The 11,467-nt window shown below is 38.2% G+C and overlaps 1 protein-coding gene across 1 annotated transcript in view; it reads right to left on the bottom strand.

Annotated features, from left to right (window-relative positions):
* The window catches only part of LOC140327411 (beta-1,4-galactosyltransferase 1-like), a 43,862-nt gene extending 37,461 nt beyond the window's left edge, over positions 1-6,401 (bottom strand). The window contains exons 1-3 of the mRNA XM_072406796.1: positions 6,380-6,401; positions 3,380-3,493; positions 328-554 (exon numbers count right to left, since the gene is read on the bottom strand). Of these exons, the coding sequence (XP_072262897.1) occupies positions 328-554; positions 3,380-3,493; positions 6,380-6,401 (363 nt within the window). The remainder of the gene's footprint in view (positions 1-327; positions 555-3,379; positions 3,494-6,379) is intronic.
* Positions 6,402-11,467: the final 5,066 nt, after the last annotated feature.

Here is an 11,467-nt window from a genome sequence, read left to right as displayed (position 1 = left end):
CATTTGCAATCCCTATTTAATGTACAGCGCTGCGTAATATGTTGGCGCTATATAAATCCTGTTTATTATTTAATAATAATAATAATGTGAGTTGGTGTACACAGTATAAAAAAGCTAGCACTATTCTAAAATAAAACCAAAAGAATACACAAGTAATTTTATAAAAAGCATCATATTATCATAATCATAATATTACATTTACATTTTACACTAGGTGGGCATAGTAAATTGACAGTTCTGATACAGAATAATATCAGTAGTTTGATTTATAATTGCTATAGTGGTTTTGCTGGACTGTTTTAGCAATAAAAGTCACACTCTTCTTACCTGTTCCACCACATAAATGCCATAGTCTGCTTGCTGTTTTTGCAGAAAAGGATGCATGTTGTACAGCCAGATCTTAAGATGTGGCTCTCTATTTCGAAAAGGAATCACTATGGCAATTTTCTGTAGAGCTGTACAGTTCTCAGGCTTACTGTGACCACCAAGTGGTAAATATGCATTTTCAATTATGGTCTCTTCAAGAGTCACATTTACTTCAATATTGTAGGGACCTAGTGGTGAAGACAAAGATACACATAATGGTTATGCATTAAAACTGTTTTAAAAAAAGGTTCATGCATTCTATACCACTTTGGACATCTCACAGGTGTGAATATTGCAAACCATGGGAAAGCAGTGTAATTGCTCTAAACTTCTTGAATGCCTTGTCTACAAAAGACTCACTGATTACCTGAGCACCAACTATCTCCTTCACCCACTCCAGTCTGATTTCCCAGCTGCCCATTCCACTGAAACAGCCCTTACTAAAGTGGCCAATGACCTCATCAGAGCTAAGTCTCAAGGCAACTTTTCCCTGCTCCTTCCCCTTGATCTTTCCTCTGCTTTTGACATTGTTGATCATCCCCTTCTAATACAAATCATGCCCTCTATTGGTATCAGTGACACTGCTCTCTCCTGGTTTGCTTCCTATCTGTCTGACCGCTCCTTTCAAGTTTCTTTCAATGGTAATTCCTCCTCGCCCACTCTCCTCCCTGTTGGTGTTACCCAAGGGTCAGTCCTTGGACCAGTTCACTTTTCTCTGTACACCTCCTCTCTCGGTAGTCTCATTTCCTCCTTTGGCTTACAGTACCATCTGTATGCTGATGACACTCAAATCTATCTGTGTACCCTTGACCTGTCTCCCTCAGTCCTGGATAAGGTCTCATGCTGCCTGTCAGCCATATTATCATGGATGTCTGACCGATTCCTGAAACTCAACCTGGATAAAACAGAACTCATCATCATCCCCCCCTCAGATTCCAAATCTCCCCCTGACATATATCTAACTGTTAACAACACTGGTATTAGTCCCTCTCCTTGGGTACATTGTCTTGGTGTCACCTTTGACTCCGCCCTCTCATTTACCCCTAATATTCAGAACATTTCCAGGTCCTGTCACTTTCACCTACGCAACATCTCCAAAGTCCGTCCCTACCTGTCCCCTGAGACCACCAAACTCCTTATACATCCTCTTATCATCTCTTGTCTGGACTACTGTAACATCCTTCTCGCTGGTATTCCACTAACCCGACTCTCTCCTCCACAATCTATTATGAATGCGGCAGCCAGACTCATCCATCCTTCCCACCGCTCCTCTTCCGCTGCATCTCTTTGCAGATCTCTTCACTGGCTTCCATTTCATCTTAGAATCAAATTCAAGCTCCTGTGTTTTGCCTTCAAATCCCCCCCACAGTTATTGTCCCACTTACATTTCTGACCTGGTAAAAAAGTACTCCCCCAGCCGCTCTCTCCGTTCCTCCAATGACCTACTAATGACTTCCTCACTCATAACCTCATCACACGCACGGATACAAGACTTCTTTAGAGCTGCCCCAACTCTCTGGAATAGTCTTCCTTGCCCTATTCGGCTTGCTCCTACTTTCTGCTCATTTAAAAGAGCACTCAAAACCCATTTATTCAAACTTGCCTACCCATCTTCTTCTGTCTTTTGAAACCTACATATCTCCCTCATATTATGTGTAAATTCCCCCACCTACTAGATTGTAAGCTCTTCGGGGCAGGGTCCTCTCCTCCTGTATCACTGTCTGTTTTAGTCTGTCATTTGCAACCCCTATTTAATGTACAGCGCTGCGTAATATGTTGGCGCTATATAAATCCTGTATAATAATAATAATTTCATTTACCAATGTGTAATAAATTACACATGTGTGGGGAGAGCTAACAAACATAACTAGTTTGTAGAGAATATATTATCATTATTAACAAAGTTTATATAGATTCAAACATAGCAATAGCTTATTTCATGGTACAATAAATCAGATATATAAGCTATTGGAATCTGGAATACCATTTACTGATACATTTGTGTGTATGCTTTGTATGCTACAAATGTTGTAAGAGCATATTATGAAAAAAGGTTCTAAAGGTGAGATCAAATCTTAGCCAAGAAACTATCTACACTTTTTTGTTTGTTTGTTTTTTGTGCATATGATTTTAGGGCACTTTACATTCCTCACTACAAACTGGTAGGTTATTTGGCTCTCCCCCCCCCCCCCCCCCCCAAAAAAAAAAAAATTGACCTTAGCCTGTATTATTGACGGCAGTGACATTAGATTCAAACAGTTGGTGACATTAGTATGGACTAGCTATGTATTTAAAGATCTGCATAATATTTCAATATTTTCAATAAAAGCTAAAAAGTAAAATGGAATGTCAATCCCCAAGATGATCTGTAGCTCAGGTGTCATAGTTATCTTGTCTTGTAAAGCAATGGGTATTTTTTAACCCTGCTTTTCGAAGCTCAAAGATCCTTGTACTTCATTGTATGACTCGAATAATGTAAATGATGAATATACAGTGACAATACCAAAAAATGTTTACAATTCCTTGGGACCATGTTTTATCAGAATATTCAATATTAGGCAAGGTGTCATAAACAGTGGTCCTGATTTATTAAGTTCTCCAAGGCTGTCTAGGATACACTTTCATCAGTGAAGCTGGGTGATCCATCAAACGTGGAATAGATCTGGTCCAGGATTGAAAAGTTTGCTAACAAATAGCAATTGACTTTATGAAATCCATTCCAGGTTTGCTAGATCACACAGCTTCACTGATGAAAGTGTATCCTCTCCAGCCTTAGCTGGTAATAGTGGTTGGATAGTTTAGATAAGAGTCAGTTCTGTCAATAAGAAGTGTAGTACAGTTTGGCTAATCTGACTGCCAGACTATAACAATTATTATCCGGTGGCTGGATAAATTGATCCCCATTACACCTGTCAATGAAAGGTAACGGACAAACTAAGAAAATGCAAAGCAGTTTCCTAGGGCACCCAGTAAAGCTTTGTTATATTTAGTTACCATTGATTCAAACACTTACCTAAATCACTAGGGAGGGCAGGACACGGTGGCAGTGTTTCCTGTATTTGAGCTGCTCTGTTATTTCCTATTCCCAGTTGTTTTGACCAGTAGTCTGCTCCTTCTCTAATATGTTCTAAAGAGAAATATAAAATGTTAAAACATTACTGTCTTTATTATTATAAATATTTACATGCATTTCAGTATGTCTGGAATACATGAAAGGCTTAACATAAGCTATTACACATTTAATACATTTTTATTGCTTGACGTTAAAGATAAATTTCATTGAATATACTAATTTTAAAATTAGGTATGGTAATAAATTATTTTAAAATACTTCTTGTTTCTGAGAATAAGCTTTATCATAAAATGAATCTAGAACTTAGATCTCAAAATTAGCTTGGAAGAACACATTTATGAGGTTTATAAAAATTAAGTGGTATTTTACAAACCACATTTTACCCTTTTCTATCCCTGTGAAATTTACGAACCATGTTCCTAATCAGAAGACAGAAACTAATCAAACTCATATACACATATATATATATATATATATATATATATTTATATATATAATAAAAATAGTATACACATACATTGCAACAATGTGCACATGGATTAAAAACTCTCTTTTCATTCACATTTCCTACCTAAATTCAGGAAACTTCAATATAAGAAATTGGGTGTCGTCTTTGTGGGGAGAATGCTGGCCCTGACTCGATCGTTGCACCTGTTTGGTAAACTAGGCACATTTCCTTACACCATCCCTCATAATTTTTTGACTTTGATTTGGATTACCAGGTAAAAACAGAAAAGTGAGTTTTTCATTAGTTTAACATCAGCTATCATAAGCCTGGCCTGCAAAAGATGAGGATGTATAACATTCTGGCAGCCATGTATTCTGACTTTTCAAGGAATGCAACACTTTTGAACATGTGGAATACGTTATTAGTATTATTTTCATATGTATTTAAATATCGCCAACATGGCTTTACAAAGTCCATAGTCATGTTTATGTTCTCTTACATGTGCTGTTTTTTCTTGCTAGCTTGTATGTCCTGTAGTGTTGTATGTTGAGTGTGAATATATGTGCAGGAACATACAGTACCTATCATTGCCAATAAGTATCATAATTGCAGGGGGTCTGGGGTGGGTTGGTGTATGCGTGTATCTGTGTGTATCAGGCTGTCTATACCCTTGATCCCTGCATGTCCTATGTTTTATACATCAGACCCCTGCACCCCGTATGTGCATTTTTTACCATTTATTCTGTGCAATATACCTTATCAACTGCTCTCTGTATGTTATACTGTACATGTTTCCTGCACACTGTATGTTATACCTGACCATTTGCACTCTGTATATTACACCTGATTCCTGCACCCTGTATGTAACACCTTATTAGCAGCACTCTGTTACATCAGAATGCTGAATGCTGTACTTTACATCTAGCCCAGTGGTGGCGAACCTATGGCACACGTGCCATAGGGGCACTCAGAGGCCTCCCTGTGGGCACACACTCCCCACCTGGCTAGCCACCCATTGGTTGTCCCTCTGTCATCCCATGCTGGCTGCCGAAACTGGTGTCTTTAGCTGGAAGAAAACAAGGGATAGATATCAACAATGCTGTGATGGAAGCTTTTTTTGTCACAAGACATACAGTTAGGTCCATAAATATTTGGACAGAGACAATTTTTTTGTGAGGAACTAAAGCCTCTTTTTAACACAATCACTTCATTTCAGGGGCTCAAAAGTAATTAGCCAATTGACTCAAAGGCTATTTCATGGGCTGGTGTGGGCAATTCCTTTGTTATGTTATTATCGATTAAGCAGATAAAAGGCCTGGAGGTGATTTGGGGGGGGGGGTGCTTGTATGTGGAAGATTTTGCTGGGAACAGACATTATGCGGTCAAAGGAGCTCTCCATGCAGGCGAAACAAGTCATCCTTAAGCTGCAAAAACAGAAAAAAAACATCCGAGAAATTGCTACAATATTAGGATTGCCAAAATCTGTAGTTTGGTACATCATGAGAAAGAAACAAAGCACTGGTGAACTCAGGAAGACCTGGACATCTATAGAAAACAGCAGTGGTGGATGATCTCAGAATCATTTCCCAGCATCTAGTGATGTCCATGAGTTCAAGACTACAGGCTGTTATTGCCAGGAAAGGTTTTCAATCAAGTATTAGAAATGAACATTTTATTTACAGCTTTTTAAATTGTCCAATTACTTTTGAGCCCCTGAAATGAAGTGATTGTGTTAAAAAAAGGCTTTAGTTCCTCAAATGTTTATGCAATCTTTTTGTGCAACCAACTGAATTAAAACTGAAAGTCCGCAGTTCAACTGCACCTGAGTTGTTTCATTTAAAACTAATTGTAGTAATGTACAGAACCAAAATTAGAAAAATGTTGTCTCTGTCCACATATTTATGGACCTAACTGTAAGACCAGAATAAGTGGTTTTAATCACTAGTGATGGGGCACCTTCTATGGTGGGGGCAGCATCTGGTTTCATACAGTTCTTTGTTAAAGAAACAAAACATCAAGTCATTCAGTTCCATTGTAATATACAACTAGAAGCTCTATGTGCCAGGGAAAGCAGCAAAATAATTTGACGATATCCTCAAAGATGTCACAGAAATGGTAAATTACATTATGGCTTGTGCTCTGAATTTTCGACAGTTTCAAGCACTTCTTGAGGAGGTTAGGGCACAGTATAATTGTTTACTTATGTACAATAATGTTGAAGCAGAGGATGAGTCCAGGAGGGATTTGTAGCCTGCTTGGATGAAATTAGGCTGTTTATGAATGGAAAAGGACAGAAATAGCCACAGCTCACTGATATGGCCTGGCTAGCCAACCTCATGTTTTTTTTTTACAGATTTTACACTACACTTTATTGTACTGAACAAACAACTACAAGGTGTAGGGAAAACAGCAGAAAGGATTGTGACGAATGCCCTGTCAGCCCGCACCCCTGCGCATAGACATTCCAGCACACTCAGTAACAGTCCACATACCAGCAGGCTGAAGAGGGGCCATCATGGGGCCAGGTTAACCACCCTGTTACCCTTGCCACACACACCATCACAGGTACACTGCCACCGAGTGCTTAGATGGAAGCACGCACCATTACCCTTGACAACCGCACTTACACTCGCCTTCACTTGCCAGCCGGATTCCTGCTTTGATAAATGAGCAAGGGGGTCGTGAATACACCAATTAAGGTGATTAGTTTGCAGCTGCACGATTTAGGGGCATCTGTTAAGCTCTGTCAATGGTGAGGTCATAGCAAAAAATTAGCGCACACTTGCTCCCTGTTCTGTGTGCATCTATCCATTACAGGTCAATTTGAATCTTTAATGCTTCACCTTCTTTTGGGTAAGTGCTAGATTTTTATGTTACATTGTACTCATTCACAAAACTCATTAATTTATTGTTACATTTGTTGCACTGTTTTGATACTTTTTGGTTTGCTTTGCAACACTGCAAACTAACGTATTTTTTGCAGTATAAGACGCACTTTTTCTTCCCCAAAACTGGGGGGGAAAAGTTAGTGTGTCCTATACTACAAAGGTGTGATAAAATAACTAAAATAATATACTCACCCGATACCCGATCCTGCGTGTGTCTCTGGCTGCAGCAGCGTCTGTCTCCTCTTCTCTCTGGCAGCAGCACATGTCTTCTCCTGTCTGTAAAGCAGAGCGAAATAAGCTGGCACAGCGCCACCTGCTGTTCCCTGTCCTAACTGCCGTACAGTGGAAAAAAAGCACAGAGTGATCAGAAGGGGAATTTGAATGACAGAGTGATCAGAAAGGAATTTTGAATGACACAGAGTGATCAGAAAGGGAATTTGAAAGGCATAGAGTGATCAGAAAGGGAATTTGAATGGCACATGAGTGATCAGAAGGGGAATACGGGTATGAATGGCACATGAGTGATCAGAAGGGGAATAATCTTTCAGAATCTTTTTTTTCTAGATTTTCCTCCTTTAAAATTGGGTGCGTCTTATATTCCGGAGCGTCTTATAGGTAATTTAGATCAAGCTGTATACATACTATATAGCACTTTATATGTCATCACACAATAGAATGAATGTCAATAAAATGTCACCAAGCATTTGTGATCTGATTCAAATTTCATTGTAGTTTGGCTTTATAGAAATCAAATATTTGAAAAAAGGATTGTTGCCAAAGATGTTATAATACATGTAGCAAGGGACATTTAGTGATTTCACTTACATATGTGTATGTCCAAATACATACATACATACATACATGTGCATTTTCATTAGTACTTTATTATTGTGCAATTTTGACCTATCAAGGGTGGAAAACTGGATTAGAAAATATTTATGCAGGACAAACATTTAAAGGTGGTAATAAATACATAATTTTGAAATGAAACAATATGGCCACAAACACAATAACATAGCATTAACATTGACTTCTCAACTGCAAAATGGACATTGAAACATTTAAAGTTGAAAAATCAAATTGTGCTGTTGTGCTAAATGGTAAGCAAAGTATCAAATGTAGCAACATAGATTGGGCTAACAAACAAAACAACAGCCCCTCCTTAAAAAAAATAGGACAAAGGAAAAAAGCAAGTTAGACAACACCCTTATATATGCTCATATTATGCGCACAGGTGCTAAAATTACCATGAAATTGGGCGTGCACAGTCCGTGAAATTTGGCTGTTTTTTTTTTCTTCAGTTTTACATTCCATAATCATTTATTGATCTGATTCTTTAGATTTGTACACCAGTAAACAGCTATGCAGGAAAAAACAAGTAAAAGTAGACAACGTTACCCTGAACACACACATAAATAAAATATTTTAACATTAAAGCCTTGTCTTTTTTTTTACACATATTTAAACCCTATCAGAAAATGCATAAGCGGTTTAATGTACCCCTGTACTCATTCCCCAGGGTGGGGTGGTAGAGATCTGTGAGTCTTTTTTAGAAAAAAAGATTTATATTATATATAAATAAATACATATATATAAAATATTTAAATACATATACATGTATATATACGTTTATATCTATGGAACCAAACAAGAATGTGTTTGTGCCTGTGACTTTTGATAATAAAAAAGCTTGATAAATAGGTTTTTGGTGTCCGATTCCGGATCGCACGTACGAGACCGAGCTTCCAATTTGGCTTGATGAATCAGCCTCCCCCTGTCAGTGCCATTGTCCTCAACAAGATGATGTTAGTGAGAGCTATCTCTGCTGGTCTTACATGGCTTTTTCTATGCCAACCACAGAGGTGGGACTAATACAACAATTCAATGACAGCAGGGTGGGGGCTGTCTGAGGGGCTGTGACCACATGGATTATGGACACTTCCAAAATGCCCTTGTTCTAGCCATTATTATTATTTTTATAAGTACAGCTTTTATGAACTGCCAACCACTAGATTAATCAACACAAATTAAGGGGTTCACGGAGACCAAACTAGGCATGTCTGGGACATATAGTTCACCAGAGCAGGCTAAATTTGGTTTCCAGGCTTTCCTGAGGCCTAGGAGACCAGTTCTTGGTCTTAAAATGCTCACCATAACAATCCAGCTACAAATCAACCAACTACTAATTTATACAGAATGGTATATTGGAAATATAAAGATTAGGAATAAATGGGTTTCTGAATACATCTCGGAGTTCAATCAGGGCCACTCTACTAGCCTTATCTGAGAGACAAATCTCTAACTTTTACAATGGGTGCTGTAAACTACAGGGTCTGGATGATGTTGCTTGTTAGATCAGTAGATATCTGATAAGGAGAAATTTATGACCCTGATCTCTTAGAAAGATAATTTCCAACAAAGACATTTTAAAGGAAAACCATTTGTTATATTTAAAGGGAAAATCAGGACTTATTATTTTCCACAATATCACAAGGATGTTTTGTGATGAAGGTTTTTGAAAGGAACTTTGAAAGTGGGCTGCGGAAATATTTTCCGAATCTAACATGACAACAGTTACTTCTAAAAATTAAATCACTTCTCTGCCAAATAATTTTAAGTTAATGAAAGCATTTGGGTTTGCTTTCCTTACTTTGTTTGGATCATCTTATGCTTGTGAGCAGCTGTTTTCAGGTTTGAATTATATCAAATCTGACACCAGAAACACCTGACCTGAGTGCTGCATATGTTGGTATTGGTTAGATAACTAATCAGCATGCATACAAAAGGCAAAAATCACAATAATTTTTCAAAAGCACGCCAAATGCAAACTTTTACCTTTCAATAAAAAGTTGTTTGTATCATTGAAAGCTCTGTCATTGTGTTATTCTTTGAAGACAAAAGATATTAATGTATGAGTTGCCATGTTGGCACTTTGCGATAAATAAGTGGTTTTGGGTTGCAGTTTGGGCATTTGTCTCTAAAAGGTTCGCCATCACTGACCTAGCCCCTGCACTGTACATTATATCTGGTCTCTGCGTGTGTTATGAGCTGTCTGTAGCTCTGAACCTTGCATGCATCCACCAGAGCCCTGCACACTGTACATCTGTCACCTGCACACTGTGCATTGAATAAAGGGTTCACTGGTTGCCAAACATTCAATATATTGCATTAAATGTTAAATGTTAAACATTCCACATCCCAAATATAGACCAAACTGATATGTGCAGAGAAACGGGACTTTAACAGGATATATAAAACTCTTAAAAACTTTTTTTTAGTACATGATACTAAAAAGTGGGAGACGTTGGTTTTGGCAGTGCCCCAGAATGGGAACCTCTGTGTCCATATATTACAAAATACAGACATACATCCACTTTTTTATAAAAGTATCAACATAAATACATAGTTGAAACATTATAGCAAGTCTCACAAGCAGTGCCAGTGTATCATCAACACGTTTCGTGGTGTAACACCACTTCTTCAGGATGAAGCTTCATGAGACTAGTAAATATAATGATACAGCATAAAACAAATTCTAGTATCTCTTTCCAAGCGCCAAAGCAGGTTCACACAGGAAAGGAGCACAGAAGGGTGATAAAGGAAGCAGCAACCAAATGGTGAGACCAGAAGCCAAGAAGACTTCAAATCTGCCTAGGACAGATGTAACAATCCTCCAAAAGATGTAGTTTCTGCCCTGTTAGAAGCAACACTGTGCATTACATCTTATCCACTGCTTCCTGCATGTTATACCTGACCCTCGTACTGTACATTACACCTGAATGCTGCATCATGTGTGTTACACTTTATTTGTGCACCCTTTGAATTGCTTGTGAATGATGCAGCCTGTAAATCACACCAGACCCTTGCACACTGTACATTAAACATGGCCCCTGTAACATGTACAGTACAAACGAGTGCTGCACCGTGTGCTTTGTATTTACCTGCTGAACATTTTGCATTACACCTAATCCACTGTACCCTATGCATTACACCTAACACCTGTACCCTGTCTATTACACTCCTACATACATTACACCAAAATGCTTGCACTCTGTATATTGCACTGTACCCATGTGTAAGATCGGCACTTTTTTTACGTTCCTGGAAAGTTCCAAGGGGTAGCCTGCAGTCTGGCATATGCAGCATAATAACCCCAGGAGGCTATATATATATATATATATATATATTTAATAAAATGGCATAGTGCATTTCATAGTGCATGCCTTTCTGTAATTACATCTAAAGCAGATGTTTTAGTTGTATGGAAGTGGAAGAAAAAGACTATAGAGAAATCAGTACACATGTAAACGTTCAAGCATTTAGTGGATACATGGCCCTCAAATGGTACTTGCAAAACTGTGTGGTGAATTTTCACCACATTCACAAAGAGCTAGTACACGTGAGCGGATCCTTTGCCAACTTTGCACTTGACTGATCCAATTTATTTTCAAATTGGTAATCCAGCCTCAGAACAGAAAGCCTTAAAACTGCATATTATGATTGGCAGTGTACATTGAATGTTTGTTAAATACACTGTTGGCACACCCCTGTTAGCTGGCACACGTTGAAATCAACTTGGGACTGGATTGTTTTATTGTATTAAAAATTGTTGTAAAAAGTTTTTGTATATGTGTACCACCCCAAAATAAAGTGAAAATTGTAAGGTGAAATTTCAATTTGCTTAAAAAACGG

Source organism: Pyxicephalus adspersus, chromosome 3 (assembly GCF_032062135.1).
Source record: "Pyxicephalus adspersus chromosome 3, UCB_Pads_2.0, whole genome shotgun sequence".
Classification (NCBI taxonomy): domain Eukaryota; kingdom Metazoa; phylum Chordata; class Amphibia; order Anura; family Pyxicephalidae; genus Pyxicephalus; species Pyxicephalus adspersus.
Note: the sequence above shows the minus strand (reverse complement) of the source record. Positions and strands in the feature narration are given on the sequence as shown.